Source organism: Pseudonaja textilis, chromosome 5 (assembly GCF_049901715.1).
Source record: "Pseudonaja textilis isolate UNSWEBS1 chromosome 5, rPseTex1.2, whole genome shotgun sequence".
NCBI lineage: Eukaryota > Metazoa > Chordata > Lepidosauria > Squamata > Elapidae > Pseudonaja > Pseudonaja textilis.
Genome location: NC_141994.1, coordinates 32,029,972 through 32,050,297, shown reverse-complemented (window position 1 = coordinate 32,050,297; position 20,326 = coordinate 32,029,972). Strand labels below are relative to the sequence as shown.

The 20,326-nt window shown below is 36.6% G+C and overlaps 1 protein-coding gene across 6 annotated transcripts in view; it reads left to right on the top strand.

The window, feature by feature from the left end:
* The window catches only part of CPM (carboxypeptidase M), a 42,960-nt gene that overhangs the window by 14,814 nt on the left and 7,820 nt on the right, over window positions 1-20,326 (top strand). For 2 of the 6 annotated variants that reach the window (XM_087935593.1, XM_026699798.2), the window contains exons 1-5: window positions 3,126-3,246; window positions 3,423-3,579; window positions 11,979-12,076; window positions 17,987-18,159; window positions 18,981-19,165. In XM_087935593.1, coding sequence (XP_087791719.1) covers window positions 3,426-3,579; window positions 11,979-12,076; window positions 17,987-18,159; window positions 18,981-19,165 — 610 coding nt within the window. In that variant the 5' untranslated portion in view covers window positions 3,126-3,246; window positions 3,423-3,425. Of the gene's footprint in view, window positions 1-2,974; window positions 3,247-3,422; window positions 3,580-9,642; window positions 9,693-9,854; window positions 9,904-11,978; window positions 12,077-17,986; window positions 18,160-18,980; window positions 19,166-20,326 lie in introns of those variants that run through there. The other 4 variants (XM_087935590.1, XM_087935594.1, XM_087935595.1 and 1 more) reach the window with 4 other exon arrangements.

The window sequence follows — 20,326 nt, the reverse complement described above, 5'->3', positions numbered from 1 at the left end:
AGATCGTTCTCTCATTTTGGGGATTGTATCCCAGGACTGCTTTTCCTACTTTTTTTATTGACTATGAAGGCTACTCCAGTTTTTCTGAGGGATTCTTGCCCACAGTAGTATATCTGATGGTCATCTGAATTCAGTTCACCCATTTCTGTCCATTTTAGTCCGCTGATTGCCAAGATGTCGATGTTCAGTCTTGTCATCTCTTGTTTGACCACGTCCAGCTTGCCTCGATTCATGGATCTTATATTCCAGATTCCTATGGAGTACAGATCTTTACAGCATCGGACTTTCCTTTCACCACCAGATGCATCTACAGCTGAGTGTCCTTTCGGCTTTGACCCAGTCTCTTCACTCTTTCTGATGCTACTAGTATTAGCCCTCTGCTCTTCCCCAGTAGCATATTAGACACCTTCTGACCTGGGGGGGCTCATCTTCTAGCGTCATATCTTTTTGCCTTTTGGTACTGTCCATGGGGTTTTCATGGCAAAGATACTGGAATGGATTGCCATTTCCTTCTCCAGCACTAAGATTGAGTTCTAGTCCCGCCTTAGATATGAAAGCAGGCTGAGTGACTTGTACCTAAGCCTCGCAGGATTGTTGTTATTGTGTGGAAAATAGGAGAAAGAAGAAGTGTTAGTTACGTTCACTACCTTGAATTAGTTATAAAAACAATAAAGGTGAGAAATAAATAAAATGATGATTTCCTTGTTACCTTTCTATCTTTGATGACTTTATAGACAACATTGTAATCCTTCTTCCTGTCTCTTTCTACCATTCTTTGCTGTTAGCTTCCTTTTCTGGATCTTTCTCCCTCTTGGCTTTGGTATCTCATAGCTTGCCTTCAAAAGCTGTAGGAGCTTCATCACTGGAGGCTTTCAAGAAGAGATTGGATTGCCATTTGTCAGAAATAGTGTAGGGTCCCCTGCTTGGGTGGAGGATTGGACTAGATAGCCTACAAGGTCCCTTCCAACTCTGTTAATCTAATCTAATATTGGCAAATTCCATTATGTCCTGACATCCAATTTGCTTTCTTCCGTTTCTTGTTCTCTGTTTTCTCTTTTCATATTCATTTTTAACAACTCTTTTGATCTCATTCTACAGTTCCTCTTTTCCTCCTCCTATCAGTGAGATCCAGGACTTCAAAGTGATTACTCAGGATTCTCCTTGAAAATGATGGGTGTACATAAAGATCACATTGTGGAAACTGGTTGGCTTTATCCTGCTTTAACTTGACTTGGAACTTACACATGAGTGTTTGTGATATGCATCTATACTGATCTCCTGGTCATGCTTTCCTATTGTAACTGAACTCTTCTATCTCCTTTACCAGTAATAAGGGGGACAGGGAGATATCTTTTTATACAGGGGTGGGATTCTACTGGTTTGGCCCAGTTCGGGCAAACCGGTAGCTCCGGGGATCAGCTGTGAGTGAACTGGTTCGCTCCGATGATCAGCTGTTGGGCCCACCCGCCTGCCCTGGCTCTAATCTGTGCTTTATATTCTGGTTTTCAAGCTCAGCTGATTTGCGCAGCACAGCAGAGTGCCAAGCGTCGGCTGTTTAACACATAGAGATTGCTGGAGAAGTTCAGTAGCAAACACTCTGCACGTGTACTCACCAAACTGGTTGTTACACCGGTTGAATCGCACCCCCTGCTTTTATATAAATGTTGTTTTGGTTGTTTGAAGATAGTGCTAGCAATGAGTCATTCTCCTGCCTCGTTTCTGTTTCGTAGACTGTATAATCCAATTATATTTTACTATTTCCAACTTTAGCATTCTAATTTCCTATTACAAGCCACATCTTGCTTGTGCTTTCTGTCAATTTTAGATTGAAGTTGATCATAAAACTTGTCAACCTTCTCTACTTCTGCACTGGCGGTTGGAACATAATTTTGGATAATTGTTATATCAATTGGCTGTTCACGAAGTTTAATTGATATTACTTGATCGTTGGTGGCATTATACCCAAAATACTATTTTTGTTATATCTTTTCTTCATTTTTGCTGTGTGTGTATGTGTCCAGTTTTAGTCCATTTCATTTACTAAGATATCAGCATGGAATCAATTTGTTTTATCTTTCACTGTGTCAAGTGTTCCTATGTACATGTTTCCCGCATTCATAGAAGTGTGATGGGTAGCTAGAAATTTGATTGATAGATAAATAAAATTAAATGTTCCCATTGTAATTGTTTTTGCAGCTTGGGATTTCCTTTTCCCAAATGGCAACTTCAGCAAATAGATGTCTGAAGGGCTTTATTCTAGTTGTGTCACAAATACCATCAGCACTCTGAAAGATTCTAAGCAGTTCCTCAATAACGCCTTGAGCACTACTGACTTTTTTTGGTATTATTTTTTTATTGTGCAATTTCCATTATTATATATAAAATTTGGACAACTGAACGACTTAAGGCTGCCTTGTTATAAATTACAGGTGAGATGAAGGCAGTGCCTTAAGGATATGGCAAAAAAAAAAAGTTGTCAAGGGTGTCCTGTGTTTTATACACTAGAAATAGACCTATAATCCTTTTCACTTGTTGAAGGCAAATGTGGCACATCACTGTTGCTTCAGAATGCATCTGAATGACCAGCGTCCAATACACAATACTATTTATTTTATTTGATTTGTCAATTGTTTACAAGATAATAAGTATAAGTGTATACATAGTTATGAATACATGAAATGGGTACATATAAGAAAAATAAAAGAAAAATAAAAGAAACAATAGGACAGGGACGGTAGGCACGTTGGTGCGCTTATGCTAGGGTAGTTTCCTCCTCTCCCTCTTCTAATATTGAATTTCACTGCTGCTATCGCAAAAGAGAGGAAAGGAACGAATGGGGGTAAATTGGATTTGACAGCAGCAGGATTTGAAGAGCCCTCGTCGGAATACGGAGCAATATTCAGAAATACTTCGTGAGCGTGTGCCTCAGTCCCGGAAACCGGCCTGCTCCGCAATCATCTTTGGCATCAGGCCAAAAGAATTCGCGTAAATCGAGCCGCTTGCTTCGCGCGCTCTTTGGCTGCTGTGTCGGGACTCTCGGCGCGGGGAGGCCGTGGTGGAGAACAGGGGAGGGCTGCCCGAGCAAATCAGTCTCTTCTCACTGGATTGGGCACCTCCTGTGTAGCTAAGGTCCCGCCTCTCTCCTCCTGGCTCTTCGCCTTGCGGTTCGGCTCAGGCAGCATATGTCTGGAGTAGCAGCGGATTTGGCGGCTACCTCTGAGAGGGTGGTTGGCTGCCGTCACTTCGGTAACAATAAGGCAGCGCCTGGCAAAACTTGCCCCCCATACCCCTTCTGCCAGTCCTGAGGCCGCTATAGCTGCATGCTGGGCGCTTTATTCGCTCGACTTAAATTCTTTAAGGCGGATCTCGTTGGTGCTCTCCTCCCCTCGCGCTTATTTCCTTATTTTGCTTCTTTCGAGTAGGAGATGGGCATCCTCTCCCTGCTTCTTCTGCTGCCTTTGGTATCCAGCTTGGATTTCCGCTACCATCACACCAAGGAGTTGGAAGCTTTTCTGAAGGAAGTGCAGAAGAATTACCCTGCCATCACTCACTTGTACAGTATTGGCAAGTCAGTACAAGGTAAGGCTGGGTGGAGCGGGGATCTTATGCTTTTTCAGCCGGTTTGCCCAGAGTAGAATTTAGCATTTGCAAAAGAAAGAAAAAAAGAGATATCACCCAGATGTCTGGCCTAAGTACCTTTGCTTGGAATACAGTGTTACTGAAACCATTGGGCAGCCACCCCAGACGAGTTGAACTACACTTCCTACCCACTCTAGTTACTCCTGAAGACCTAAGAGTTATGTGGGGGACTGTCCTCATCTAGCTTGAGGGTGTGTGAGTTTGAAAAGGGCTATCTCCACTTCAGGGAAAGAAGACTGCTGTTACTTTTTAAACATTTTATAAGGGCCACCACATCACCCTGTCATAAGTAATCCAAGTCTTCCCAGCTTTTTTTTCTTCATCTCTCTCTCCTGTTAAAAAGGAAATAAATGCATATAAATTTTGGTGAGTTAGTTTAACCACTGAGCTCTGTCTTACATATTGGCAAAAAAATTATATATAAATATCAGAAAATAAAATACAAGATGAATAGTCAAGACCTTGTTGATGATCCAAACTCTGTCAAGGACTTTGGAGTACTTATCTCTAATGATCTAAGTGCTAGAGCCCACTGTAACTACATAGCCAAAAAAGCATTAAGAGTAGTTAACATAATCTTACATAGCTTTTTCTCTGGTAATATTACACTAACTAGAGCATACAAAACATTTGCTAGACCAATACTTGAATACAGCTCATCAGTCTGGAACCTGCATTACGTATTTGATATTAACACAGTTGAGAAAGTCCAGAAATATAGTTCTTCATTCCTCTAATCGTTACAGAATACCTTATGCCATCAGACTTGAAATTCTAGACCTAGAAAACCTAGAACTACGCCGACTTTGGTCCGATCTAACTATAGTATATAAAATCGTACATTACAATGTCCTACCTGTCAATGAATACTTCAACTTCAACCATAACAATACAAGAGCACACAATAGATATAAACTCAAGGTAAATCGCACCAAACTTGATTGCAGGAAATACAACTTCAGCAACAGAGTGGTCAATGTCTGGAATACTCTATCTGACTCTGTGGTTTCTTCCCCAAACCCTCAAAACTTTAACCTTAGACTTTCTACTATTGACTTCACCCCTTTCCTAAGAGGTCTGTAGGGAGCGTGCATAAGCTCACCAATGTGCCTACCATCCCTGTCATATTGTTTCTTTTTATTTTTCTTATATGTATCCATTTCATGTATTCATAATTATGTTTATACTTAAACCTGTTATTTTATAATCTCTTGACAAAATAAAATAAATAAATAAATAAATAGGATGAAATGAAATCATCAATGCTATTTTCAATAAATAATTTATGCAAGATTAGTTTTTTTCTTTGATTGAAGTTAATAAATTTAAGATTGGGGTTTATATTCTATTAAACATTAATACAATGTAATCCTAAACATAATTAAAACTAATAAAAATAAACTAAAAGAAAAATAATCCTAGTTCATTAGGAGTTGTCAGAAATATCAAACCAATAGTTTGTCTCTAATAGTCCAACTTTATAGCCCATATTTTTGCTCTGTACAATCTTGACTTTTAAATCCTCCTTATAGGGGATTGTAAGATTTGGTCTTTCATCATTTTTGGTTCTTAAAAAAAGTCTTCAAAGCTTTCACCGGGATACTCTATAAATCCCATAAAGAGGCATCACCCAGATTTTCTTTTCATAGCTATTCCCACTTCCAGATCCTTTACTCCCCATAAAGAGACATCATTCAAAATTCCCATATTCCCATATTTTTTTAATTGTCTTTTGTAAACCCACTTGGATAATATCAATTTTGTTGTCTTCCATGCGTTCAAAGGTCTATGTCACAAAAAGGGTTTTGAAGATTTTCTCGTCTTTTAAAACCTTATCCACTGAAATCTGCATCCTTTCTGAGATATTATTATTCTAGCCAATGTAAGAAAAACTCTTTAAGAAATACTCAGCCTGGCCCTTTGGTTTCCTCTACTGTTTATTTATATTTATGTACTGCCGAGAATTATTTGATAGTGAGGTGGATGACATATAAATTTAATAAATAAATAAGTTATCAAATAAATAAATTCTATTTGTGGCTTCATCAAGTCATTCCTAACATGGATTTAATTCTGTTTCATTTGTTTCCAATGAATATATTATTTATATATTAATTTTTTGAATCTTTCATAAAAATACCCAATATTCTGAATTTCTCTTGTCTCTCAATCTGTTTAAAACATTCTTAAATCAAAATCCATTTCTTTTGCTTTTAGCCAGTTATATTTAAAGTTATTGAAGCTCTTTTTAAAAAATATTAAATCTGAACCTGAAACTCACTCATCAAGTGTCAGATTGATCTCACCATTTTAAAAGCCTTGAATAGCGATAAAGTAGTTAAACTGAACATTACCAAAATGATTAAAAAGTGAGTTTAACTGGTTTTGTGTTGTTATGAAAGGCTCTACTGTTGTGAAAGTACAAACATTTGCAGAGCATTCTTTTTTAATTGTTAAAGTGGTTGTAAGAGTTGATTGAAATTCAAGAGACAGTTACTGTCCTGTATGCACAGAATACATATTGTATAGTTACTGCAGAATTCCCCTTATGTAGACACCTGCTTTCCCATTGGTTCATCAGAAGACTATTAGAAGGAGAATCAGAAAGACTCCGTTGTAATGTGCATGGAGCTATATTAGTTCTAAAGCAGGGGCCCTAAGCTCTTTGTCTCACTGACCCCTTCATGAAGTTCCAGATTGTTCATCAGTTCACAAATATTTATTACACAGAAACAATGTAATAAATGCTACTTTAACTAATAATGCTACGAATAGCAAAAACAATAATAGAGACAACTCAAGGCCTCTCACTGATGGCTGATCATCAGGCCCTGGGTTAAGCCTGCCTTGCTGCTAGGCTCTTCATCTTGAGGCCTAGAGACAAGTTCTACAGAGACTCCCAAAAATTAATTGACTCCAGTCAACCTCAAGTATTCATCAAACTACATACTGATCCCCGTAGCAATTTCTGACTCTCTTTTGATCCCCAGCCTTTATAATCTCCTTGGATAGTTCCATTGATCTTGAGAGGATCAGTATTGATCACTTTGGCGAACGGTTCTAACTGAAATAATTCAGTTGGTGGAATTCTTGTAACCTCATTTTTTTCAAGCTAAAGTGTATAGTGTGTGACTCATGCTTGGAATAGAATATCTTTCATTTAAGACAGCTGCCAGTGAGTCTGAGAGAAACCATATCTATTCCCAGGCAAATGTGGTTATGCCAGTCACTCTTTTTGAGACAAATTCACTTTACAGGTTTATTGTTGTGAGGAAAATAGGAGGAAGAATGTTAGGTATGTTTCTGCCTTGGGTTATTTATAAAAATAATAAAGTAAACAAAGAAAAAAGTAAATAAAAATTAAATAGTAAAGAAAAAAGAAAGGAATTTAAAAAATAAAAATTATAAATACAATAATAAATTATATTGGGTTTTTTTTTGCAGCTGTTTGCATTTAACTTGTTATTCACCAAGATAACCAGATTCTTTTCAAATGTACTTCTGCTCAGTATGGTCTCCCCATACAGAATAATTCCTTTTATTTCTCCTAACTAAATGTAGTCCTTTAGGTTTGTCCCTGGTGTTTCAGTTTAATAAGGTCTTCCTAAACTTTGATACTGTCTCCTAAGGTGATTATTATTCTCCCTACTTCTATATTAACTCCAAATGTGAACTGTTCATACAATTTTAAGCAGAGCCTAGAGAGGACATGTAGAATGTTTGTTCAGTCAGTTCTATGTCCATCTGGTCAGCACATCTGGCCCATATTTTGACATCTTTTCTATTAGAATCTCATGGGTAACTTTGTTAAATGTTTTGCTGAAGCCAAGGATTCAACAAAGTTTCCATGATATTCTAATACTGATATACTATCCTCAGCATTCCTTTGGACAAATAATCTGCTTGATCTATCAAAAAAACCAGAATCAGGTGTTATAATACATTCAGGCTTGGCCCTTCCACAGTGCTCTGATCTTTTACTTGACCATGGAAAAACTGATGTTTCAGAACTCACTCCATCCTTTTGCATCACATATTGCTTGAGCAGTCCCCCTTGCCCAGGCAGTTTGTGATACCCCATTCAATGTTACAACTGCAGAGGAGGTGTTACCTGCAGTTTGAAAAAACCCTGTAATAAAAACAGGACATATTCAATCAAGTACTCAACTGCAGGAGAAATAGATATACAAATAAGATGGCTTGTTTTGGGGATTGGGGGGGAAAGGTACTGCAGGCTAGAAGCTTGAAAATAGAACTTACCACGTTGATGTATATCACTCAAATAATTTAACGGATAAAGGCTAGAATAGCTCAGTTATTTTTTGTTATTTGAGGGTTTTCTTTGTGACCCTCACAGCCCTTCTAGAGATTTGTTTCAGAACCACCAGCTGTTTCCCTTTATATTCTAGTGGTTCTTCTCTCGCCTTATTAAGGATCTCATCTCGTATTTATTTTTTTTACAAATCTTACATGAACTTCTCTAGGAAGGTTATATCTTCTCGTGTAGTTTGTGTAGATCAGTATGTTTCATCCACTTCAATATCCATCTCCTGTTTATCTGTACCTAGCACTTTTGCCAAGTGTTCTTTCATTAACTCTGGTAGATCTCCCTTCTTCTCTTCTATATTTTGAAACCTTAGGTAGTGGTCTGCTTTCTCTGTCTCTAACATTATCATGGTATTCTCTAGCTCTTTATTTGCTTGTATCAGCTTGTGATTTATATCATCATCTACCTGTTCTGTTTTTTGTTCCATTTTCTGGATTCTTTGCTCATTGTTAATTATTGTTTGTTGCAGGTTCTCGAGTTTTTCATCCATCTTTTGGATTTTTTTTCTTCATATTGTTTCTCACTTCCCCTATATTTCTGTGTGACTTTTAGTCATAGATTCCTGTAATGCCTGTAACAGCGTTAATACCTCCTTTTGGGATGAGTTAGTTTTCTCCAGCTGTAAAACACTCTCAATCAATCTTTGGTCCGAAGGGCTTGAGGACACTGAAGATGGATTGGAGGATATCTTCTTACCTATTTTTGCTACATTTAAGGTTTACATTTTAGCAAATAGTGTTTTTAGCAGATGGATATTCCCACCAAGCCTACTGTCCACTAAAAACGTAGGCCAGCCCAGAGTTAACCACCTAAAGTATACCAACACAATCAATATTTCCCACTTTCAATACCCAATAGTACCAACACCAAATAGTCCCCGTATCAAAGAACCAACCAAAATAGAAGAGTAGTATAGCACCTTCCACTCCTCTTCAAGCCAGCTTCAGTCTGTTTTTCATTTTCAGAGTCTTAATAGTTCAGAAGTTCAAAGTCAAATCTGAATCAGTTGGTTTTTGTAGTCAAGAAGAAAAAAAGAAAAGAAAAAAGGTCCACAATAGCTCCAATATTATATTTTCCTCATGCCAGGTAGGTATCTTCTTTTTATGTCTTTTATATTTTCTTCATATTTATAATCCAAAGCACCCTCTATTTCCCAAATGTCAGTAAGATAAGAGTCTACTTTATTTTATTTTTATTATTATTATTTAATTTTAAGTCAATTAATCTAGGTTATTTATAGTCCATCAGAATTCAATAGTATTTGTATCTATCGCACTTCCAATCTTGTTTACTTCCCACCAATTTTCGAAACAGGATACTGTCCTTAGTTGAGTCTCTGACACCAGATGTTATAATTCTAGCAATACCTTTCTTCTGTCTGCACAGCTTAAAATATTCTTTTTGGTATATTCCGACTTTGACGAGTAGATGGCAACCTTGCTTCTTTTTCCTTTCCACTCTATGGTAGAAGCCCGGAAATAGAATAGCCCACAGGGAATGAAAAGGGAAAAAAGAAAGCCATAGTCTGAGAAAGTTTAAACAATCAAAGATACTCCTTTGAGCTAGAGCATCATATCCCTTTCGTCAAAGCAAAAAGTAACACTCAATTAAATCTAGTCCAGTCTTTCTCTCAATTTAGAAGTAGTTATCTCTCATTTCTCTTATCGTTTCAACAGATGTGTATTCCTCTCCGATCTTTCATTTGTTGTTTCTGGAGGGAGGCAAGGTAATAATTCCCTCTCCTCCTTTTTCCTGGAGTATCCCTTCTACAAGCAAGTATTTTAATGGGGTTGGTCTAGTTCATGGTAGAAATTGTACGTTCCTTACCCCATCCAGTGCACTGTGAATTTTCCGCTTGTTTTCCATGCTTGCTTATTCTGGCCATCAGATCTTTGGTTGGACCCGTCTGTCAAGAAGATTTACCTGGATCAGACTTGGTGAGCTGCCATCCACCTGCAATCTACGGGAGCCCTTCCAGCTTGGCCGCCCCTTCAAGGTGGCACTTGGCCCTGAGGAGCTTTCAGGCCGGCAGAAAACAGCTGATTTTCATGGAGCCCATAACTTTCAGCTGTCACGCTCCCACAACCAGAACCGGAACCTATCAATCTGGGTACTCATTTTACCAACATTGGTAAAGGATAGAAGGCTGAGTAAGCCTTGAGCCTGGTGAAATTTGAACTGCCAAACTGCTGGCAGCCAGTGATCAGAAGTAGCCTCTAGTACTGCATTCTAACTACTGCGCCACCGAGTCAAAGCCTCAAAGGAGTTATTGCTCTGTCTTGTTTCACAATGCATAATTCTTACCATGTTTTATAAAATAGATTTTCAGTGAAAATATTTTACTGCGTAAAATATAACAACTCATTTTAGAGCATTTTGCTTGGAAACTTTTGTATTCTGGGTCTGAAGTCTTTTGTATTCTCTCCTCCAATTTAGACATGTTTTCTCTAACAGTGTCAAACTCTTTGGAAAGATGGGAATTTTAATTCAACATACGGGTGGGGGGGAACAACCGCTTGGAAAGAGGATAGCATTAGAATGAGCAGCTTCTTAAGGCATACTGCTCATTGTCCACTGATTACTTAAATGTTTATATTTTTTTCTATTTTTCTATATTTTTCAACAAATTTTATTACCTGTCTAGGGCTGCTCTGAAATGGAAACATTTCTATTTCATTTCTTGGTGCTGACTGTCATTTCTCCTTGATTTTCTTTCTTTTTCTTCCTGAGCTACCTGACAACTTCTACCTGTTTTGCCTGAGGTTTCTTAACCCTGCTAAATGAGAAGGGAAAAAAGAAGTCAGACATAAAATTAAGAATGGAATGAAAGTTAAGCTGTGAAATCATAGTTAACTATGATTTATTTAACCTTGTTTATATAGCATTCTAAATTAATCACACTGGGTACATTTATACTACATGCCTGACTATAATACAGAGTTGCCCAGTGTCTAGTTCAATCTGTTATAAGAACATACTTGGGAACTTATACATTATTAAAAAGGACATTATTTTTTTCAAAGACATCAACAGCAAAAGTTGGAGTGATAACTTTGACTTAGACTACATTACATAGAGAAAATAAGCTTAATTCTTCCTTCTCAGTTTAAAATCCATCAAAATAGGCGCCCTCCTTCCGTCTGCCTCTTTTAAACTTAGGAAAATAGTTTCCTTTGCAATTAATTGATCTGGGCTCATAGCTATCTGAGTATAAATGAGTGATTTTGCTAGGTTTATAAATAGGACGGGAAGGTTAAACTTTAGCTCCCTGAATACTGCAGGCATTCAGTTCTTCCAAATGATGCTTTTATTTTTCTCCAAAACAGTTTAGAGAATTATTTTGCACATCTTCCTTTCAGCAAATGTCAAGCACTGCTGTCAAGGATGATTATTCATCAGGATCCTTTCAAATAATATTTTGAATTTTAAGTAAAATGAATGGTGGATGTAAAAAATAAATAAAAATAAAATAAAAATGTTTTAAAAGGGACTTGTCTTCCCAAGTTAAATATTTGTTTCAGCTACACAGGGAAAATGGTTCTTCTAAGTGCTTCCAAGTATTCAAACAAAATTATTCTGTTTTAATTTAGACATATATTATAATATAGATGTATATTATATAACCTTTGCAGTCCTCTGTTGTCTCTCACTAAGCCTTATTGATCTGACTCCTTGTTTATATCTCTTTTTTGCAGATTTCTTCTTCATGTATTTTTAAACTTAGCTCTCTTCAGTAAAATTATTTAGTTATTATTAATGGATTGTTTTAGGAATGAATAAAAATTTTATATTTATTTAATTTAAAATATTTTTGTTTAAATAAAAGAAAAAAAACATTAGGCTTTAATTCATCTGAATAACTGCCTACATTTAAAACTCATTTATTCAATGCCATGACAAATGAATTAAAGATAAGACAGTTTATTTTAGCTCTTCATTGTTTATGTGTTATTATTTTACAACTATGTGCATACATATACTACGTGTGTGTAAAATTCTTTTCCACTTAAAGGTAGAGACCTCTGGGTTCTTGCTCTGGGAAGGTCTCCAACCCAGCATAAGATTGGCATACCAGAGTTCAAGTATGTTGGTAATATGCATGGGAATGAGGTACGTCTATAACTTCAGCTATTGTGGTTTCCTTATAGCACTGTTTATAGGAAGCACCCCAATTTATATACTTGTGGGAAAAGATAAATCTTTTATCTAAGCAGCCAAAAAAAAGACTGAGTTATATTTTACTATTAATGAGCATGACCTAGTAAGGTACATTTAAACAAATGGTTTTCAGTGAAAAGGACATGCCATAAATAGTCTGATGAAATTTATGTCACTTAATAGATTACCATTCTAGTAGTGCTTATAATTAGGAGTAGAATTACAGCGTCCTTTATATAATCTTATTAGCATTATCCTTTCATTTCCAAGAACATTTTCCCACTATAAGTTCAATTTCATAAAGCTACCATTCAAATAAAAGTTCATTTTTTTGTATTTGCATTTTTGTATTAATGCTGAATGGGAATACCATATTTTTCAGAGTATAAGATGCTCCAAAGGATAAGATGCACCTAGCTTTTGGGGAGGAAACAGGAAAAAAGAGATTGCCATAGCCTACTGCCGCCTCTGCGCGCCTTATTTTTGGCCTCTGCATCTCATTTTCAGCCTCCTCACGCCCCGTTTTTGGCCTCCACATGCCATGTTTCGGGCAGTGGGGATCGGAATGGGTGGAAAATGGGATACATGGAGGCCGAAAACGGGGCACTGAAATGGCAATCCCTGCAGCCTGAAACAGCTGATTGTCAGGAGGCCAATCGAACAGACAATCAGCTGCTTGTGCTAATCAGGCTGTACTGAAGGTGAAACTGAAACAGGCTGTTTTCTGTTTGCTGCAAGGAGGCAACTTGCTGGGAGGCAGAGGCCAAAGGGTGGGAGCTGGCAGGTGGGCGGGGCTTCGGCAACATTCACTGTATACGATGCGCAGACATTTCCACTCACTTTTGGGGGTGGAAAAAATATGTCTTATACAGTAAATGCAGTATATGATCCTGACAGCAGGGGTGGGATTCAAATTTTTTAACAACCGGTTCTGTGGGCATGGCTTAGGTGATGGGCATGGCTTGTGATGTGACTGGCTGGGTGTGGCCAACTCAGCATCACTCACATCAAGGCACTCATCTCCTCACCTGGCCTCTCATGACTGTGGGGATGCTGCAACAGTCATAAGTATGAAAAATAAGTCACTTTTTTCAATGCCAATGTAAGTTTGAATGGTCACTTCACACAAGCAAAGTACCAGCAAAGGAGGAAAAAAACCCCAGAGAAGTTCCACAGGCAGGAAGTCTAGTTCTGCCAAGAATGTAATAAGGGTTAACGGAGAGGCAGTTTCTGTAAGCAACACCAGAATGTTTCCTTCCTGCCTTCCTTACAGGATTAGGCCAGTAATTTCTTCTAACAACCAGTTCTCCAAACTGCTTAGAATGTTAACAACCGGTTCTAGTGAATAGGTGCAAACCTGTAGAATCCCACCCCTGCCTGACAGCTTATCTGTAAAGATTAATGGGGGGGGGGAGCATAACAATTCCAAAGAAAATTGAAGAATCAAAATATTTCTGATTCTTTTTAATCCTTGTGGCCATTATTATTAAAAAATACTTAAATTATTTTAGAAACCAGCCATATGCTTTCAGTAATGTTTATCAATAAGGAGAAAACATAAATGGTCCTGTGGCCGCTGGCAGTCCACATCAAATTTTGGATCTCTGCTGTTCCTTATGCCTTACCTTACAACAACCAAATAGTTTTTCCATTCCCCCTCTCATAAATAGAAACATAATGGCATCTAAAGGTGAAAGAAAAAAACTGTCTCAGCTCCAAAGGTTTGTATTGATCTGCTTCCCCAAAGAGAAGCAGCAAAGTGGGAACAATTGGATCAGACATATGTATTAATTGAATAAACTAAAGCAATGCCATGCCTTCTTTTTCTTAGTGTAGCATTACTTCTTTATTGTGAGTACTGAACATCAACTCAGAAAAATTAAAATAACTGATCGGAATGAATGTCCACAGTCGGTCATTTAAGCCCAAAACATAAGAATATATTAATCACAGAATACAAGGCAAAAAGGAAGTATTCACTTATTTGTTTGTACAGTATGTTTCTATTTTGATGCCACCCAACTCTAAAATGATAAAGGAAATAACAAAGTGGAATTAACAGAAAGGCTATCCAGACAACTTGCCTCAAACATATGCATACCTCTGAGAGAGTCATATCCAAAGAATGAAATCCTATCAATCCACTAGATGTCATAGGTGGACTATTCAAATGGTCCCAATGCCTTGATGTCCAGTTTATTGAAGCACTAAAAACTGCACTAATTATGGTAAAGGGAACATGTAATTTCTTCCATTCTCAGATCATATCTCATCTGCTCTGAAACAAAGACTAGGTCAAGTGTGTACCTGCCTGCATGTTTTGGGATGACAGTTGCCATGACAGAACATGGAGGTTGAAGTCAGCTAAGGAAATGATAACATAACATTCAGGATTTGCAGAGACATGCTGGTAGTTCATACATCAGCAACAACCAAAGATCCTCCTTGTGGCACAATTCCATTCAAAGGAACTAACTACCTCTGGAACAGTGCTTGATCATTGTGAGCCTCTTTATGATGTCACAGCTGATGAGGGCCCTAAAACTCAGGTAGCCAGCTTTGTTTTGGATTTCATCTTCATCATGCCTGATTCAATAAACCATAACAAGGCTGTATATTCATTCACATATCATAGATGGATATGGCCATGTTCTGCATAGACTTGGCATTTACCAAAACCACTAGGGGATTAAAATGCCCAACAGTTAGACCACTTGGACTGTGGAAAATGGCTTATTGCTGAACTAAGGCTATATTGCTGAACTCCACTATTCGATTCAGTTTATAATAATTATAAAGCAGTAACATTAGTTAGCTCTGTATTGCAACATGTATTGGTCCTATTGGCAAAATGTATGGAGTTCAAGCATTTAGGGATGTGAGAATATGCCATTCAGTGGTGTAATAGTTAAGATGCTAGACTAGAAACAAGGGGAACATTAGTTCTGCTTCTCTCTTCGGAATGGAAGTGACTGAGATAGTCAATTATTTCTTAGTCCAATCTACCTTGGAAGGGTTTTCTTGGGAAAGTAGGAGGAAGGAGCATTATACACACTGCCTTGAGTTATACAAAATAAATGTAATAAATAATCCAGTTGTTTAATATGTTTTTATATTGAAGCATATTTATTCATAAAGGAGTGCTTGTGCATGAAATCCCCATTTTTTAATACAACGAATAATGTAGTATCATGGTAACAAGTCAGTTGGTCATCTGAGAATAAAGTAAAAAATTGATATATATTTTTCCTTACTAATTCTAAAAAATACTAGATAAGCAACTATTCAGATCCCCATTGCACTTTGACTTGTAGCAATATGTGTGACAATGGAGTGAAGGATAACTATTAAAATTCAGAAATAAAAAAAAAACAATAACAGTTAAATGTTTTAACTATGCCGTAGGTTGTCCCAGTGATACAGGAGTCCTGGGAATTTTCAATACAGGAAGTCGCTCTCTCTACCTAGTCCCTTCAGGTATGCTGGACTTAAATTGCCATTATTACCATCCAGTGTATCAAATATGAAAAATGTCACCCAATATTGGTTAAAAGCAGGGAGGGTATTTTGGCTGGCTAGTTTAGGAAAAGGGATTAAGTGAGAAAAAGTGGCAAAGTGATTAAACAACTATTTAACAAAGTGCTATTATTTGATACTTCATTGAACCCTGAGGAAAAAACAAACAATGTATAAATTGTAATTTTTATGTACTTTTGTAGCCCACATTCTTTCTCTGCACCCAAAATGGGCTCAAAAATTGCTGGAGAAATATAGTTACAATGCTGTAGACTGCTAAGGGGTTAAACAACTACAAGCGTATCTGGCTTCCAGACCAGACTGAACAGGTCCATCAAGGAAGTTCCTTTTAGTCAGAATAGTGTTCTATATCTAAGTCACAATCTATACAATATGAATCCAAATCAATGTCCTTTATTTTTGCCTTTTAGGTCATTAGCCACTTTAATTCTTTTGTCTTATTTTTAACTACTAGAATTTATTGGATGTTTCTGCTTTTTTATTATCTTTCTTGGTCTCTGTATCCATACAATACAAATAATTGTAAACTTTTAACCCTAAATTGCTTCATCTAGAAACTTATCCTTTTGTATTTGTTCAGGCATTATGGTATTATTTTAAATGGTTACCTTATGGTAAGATGGGCAGCCAATAAATTTTACAAATAAATATATATTATGCATTCTGGCCTGATTTAATTATTGACTTCTTTTGTTTTTGTTTTAATTGAATTTGTAATTGGTATTAAGTGCATAGCAATTTGCCTTTAATAATACTGTAATATATTATATTTACTTGTCCTATTAGACTATATATTTTTTCTTATGTTCTCTTATTATTTTTTCTTTCTAGTAATTTAAATGATTATCAGAAGTACTTGGTCAAAATTACACATGATTACAAGATTTTAACTGTTCTAATAAAAACAACATTCTGGGATACAATGAATGTGGCAGTTTTGGTTTGCCCAGTATGATCTTGAAGAAACAATATTGGATTTTATTTAATTTTTTTTAGTCTCTTGTGGGGCAGTTAATGATTCTGAGCCCTACAGGCAAGGACTTGAATATTTTATTCACATAAAGAAATCTAGAATACATTCAGAAATGGACAATGGACAATAATTTCTTAACCTTTAGCTTGATTTCATTACTGTTGCAAGTTTGAGGGTTGATATTACAGAACAACTAAGTTTAAAGTTAGCAATTATTACTAGGAAGAAAAATAAAAATATCCTCACTTTTTTTAATGACTACTGGTTGTTAAATGTCAATAATAGTATATTTATTGTTACCAAAAATATAATGTAAGATATGCATATACTGGTAGTTGCGTTCTCAAGCATGGAATCCCATTAAAAGCTGATGTTAAGGAAAACAGGCTGACTTCTGTTATGAAATCTGTTTCTCTCAGTAACTGAAACCATTGCATGGTTTGTTTTTGATTTGGCAAGCTGTATGACTCCAGCTATTGTGGTTTGTAATCCATAATCACAGGCAGTTCTTAAGTTAGAACAGTTCTTTAGTGACTGTTCAAAGTTATAATGGCACTGGAAAAAGTTACGACTGTTTTTCACAGTTACAATCATTGCAGCATCCCCATGGTCACATGATCAAAATTCAGATGCTTTGGAACTGGTTCATATTTATGATGGTTGCAGTACCCAAAGTCATGTGATCCCTTTTTGCAGCCTTTTAGCAAGCAAAGTCAATGGGGAAGCCAGATTCACTTAATAACCATATTACTAATAATTACAGTGATTCACTTAACAACTGTGTCAAGAAAGGTTATAAAATGAGGCAAAATTCACTTAACAAGTGTCTCTTAGCAACAGAAATTTTGGGCTCAATTGTGGTCATAAGTCAAGGACTACCTATATAGTTTAGTATATATGATAACTCAATTGAATTTGGCTGATCATGCTTAAACCAAACTTTATCACATTACATGAATCCACTGAATCTAAGATGTATTTGTATGATTATATGAAGAATACCCTTGAATTAATTAGTCTGGTCATAAATTAAGTATTTTTTTAAAAAATTCTGTTTTTGTACATATGCATGCTGTGTCCATACATATATATCCATTAACTAAGTACATGCATTATGGCATTTCTCTGTATGTGGTAATAGAGACAGTTTCATGTAAATAAGATAGCCCATGTTTTTTTCTGACTCTTCCGTTTTCAGGGAGATTATTTGTAAGTTGAAAATATTAGCTATCACATTATTTGCTTGTTTTGTCTTATTTCTGTATCATGTGATTTTTGTCCAACTAATATTGATTTGCTGCCTCTTATTGTCAATTTAGTTCAAGTACTTATTCCTCTGCTTCCCGACATAGGCTATTGGGCGGGAACTGCTCCTCCATTTGATTAAATATTTGGTGGAAAGTGATCAACACGATCCAATCATTACAAAGCTCATTAATAACACCCGGATACACATCATGCCTTCAATGAACCCTGATGGTTTTGAAGCATCAGTTATGCTTCAGTGTGCATCCACAATTGGCAGGTAAGAAAAAAGCAACCTAGGATATAATGAGGATTGTCTTGGGTATGTTTTCAACATGTTACTTAACCCATAATACACTTAACTGAAGAACAATTTTGTAGGTTCAGTTCTTAACTATCATATCGTTAAATCAAGTTATAGTTATATGTAATAAGGAAGATTTTGTTAATTTAAAAGCAGGCTGGGGGCGAGGGAATGGTAGTTTATGAGTTTTTGCAAAGAAGTTTTAGGATTTCATGTAATCCTGCCCTCAACCCACAAGAATGAATATTTATCATTCCTCTTCTAATGCATGGGTCACCTTTAGTTACTTCTTCAAAACTTATGTGCCTCTCTGAATTAATTAGTCTCATATCATCCTTTATCAATACCTCTCATAACCATGTCCATCTTTCATTCCAGGTTAGCACAAACTTTTCTGCTGGTCTTTAACTTTCCTTTGATTAAAACAATCCCCTTTCCCTGGTTCCTCTGAGATGATGGTTTCTATTGCTCTTCCTACAGGCTTATGCCTTGTTTACTCTCCCTACAGGTCATCTCTTTGTTCCTTAGATTTACTTATTTTATTATCTACTCATCTTTGCTCTGTTTCCTTGGAATTGTTATTTCCTTATCTACCTGTTAACAGACCATCCTGATTAATCATCAAGATACTTTTAGACACCTTTCCTGGTAAAGCCAGTGCAGGTACTGTTATTTGTTACTATTTCCTGCAATTCTGTTAGCATTAGCCTAGCCTCTGTGATCCAATTTTTATGGCTGAGCTCATATATTCAAAAAGTATGTTAAAGATTATATAATAACAATGTTATCTCTTTAAGGTACAATGCTAATAGAAAAGATCTGAACAGGAATTTTCCTGATCATTTTACCACCAATAATCAAATTATCCAGCCAGAGACTAAAGCAGTTATGAAATGGATAAATACTGGAATGTTTGTTCTTTCTGCTAATCTGCATGGTGGAGCACTGGTTGCAAGTTACCCCTTTGATAATGGCAATCGTGGTAAGCTAATACTAGGATGACCATAAGCATACTACATTAAACGGTTCTCAATTCTTAGTTAAAGTTACATAATCCTCATCTCAAAATAAATTAATGAATGTATTAACAGCAAGTATTATACTAAATCAAAATAAGTTAGCTTTGGATCACACACACACACACACATACACACATATACGGTACTTTAATTTATCTATTAACTCACCAGCACATTTATTTGTTAACTTATGCATGTTTTTTATAGATCATCCACTACCAGAGACTCAAGGTGGTAGGCAAAAAAAAAAAAAAAAAGGAACACTAAAAAGCATAAACAGTCATTCAGTTTAACAAACTAACTTAGGCTCTGTTAATCCAGTCCATGATTTATCTAATTCAAATCAATTCCAAGGCAGGGAACAGTTAGAAAACTAACTTTTTATCTGCATGTGCATATTCATTTCAGTCTGAATTATGAGATTTTTTTAAAATGTCACATTTAATGGAATATGTCACATGAAATCCATCTTATAATAACAGCTCACTATCATATAGGTTAGTGATGGAGAACCTTTTCAGCACCAAGTGCCCAAACTGGAATGCATGTGCATACACATGCATGTGTGTATTCCAGAGTGCCAGAAAACTGAAGACCACCTGGCCGGTGTGCAAATACCTGGGTTTTTTTTGCCATTTTTGGGGCAGTTTTTGACACGAAAAACAGCCTGAAACAGCCTGGAAAATGACCTGAAATGGCCCAGAAAATGGTCTGGAAAACAGCCTGCTTTTTGGCTATTTTAGGCCATTTTCAGGCTGTTTTGGGGTCATTTACAAGTCATTTTTGTGCCAAAAATGGCCCAGAGCCTGAAAATGGCTTGAAAAGGCCCAAATAATGGCCTGTTTTTTGGCCATTTTTCAGGCCTTTTTCCGGCACTCTGGTGCCAACAAAGATCAGCTGGCTGGCACACCTGTGTGTGCCAGAAACCAGAAGAGCAACTGGCGATGGTGCATGTACTCACTGAGAGGGCTCTGTTTACCACCTCTGGCATGCATGCCACAGGTTCACCATCATAGCTATAGGTAATAAACCAAGATAAATTTCCAGTAAAATACAGGAGTTTTTTCTTCATCCTGAACTGACAAAAGGGAAAATTTACTGCAACAGCCAGATTATAAAAGTAA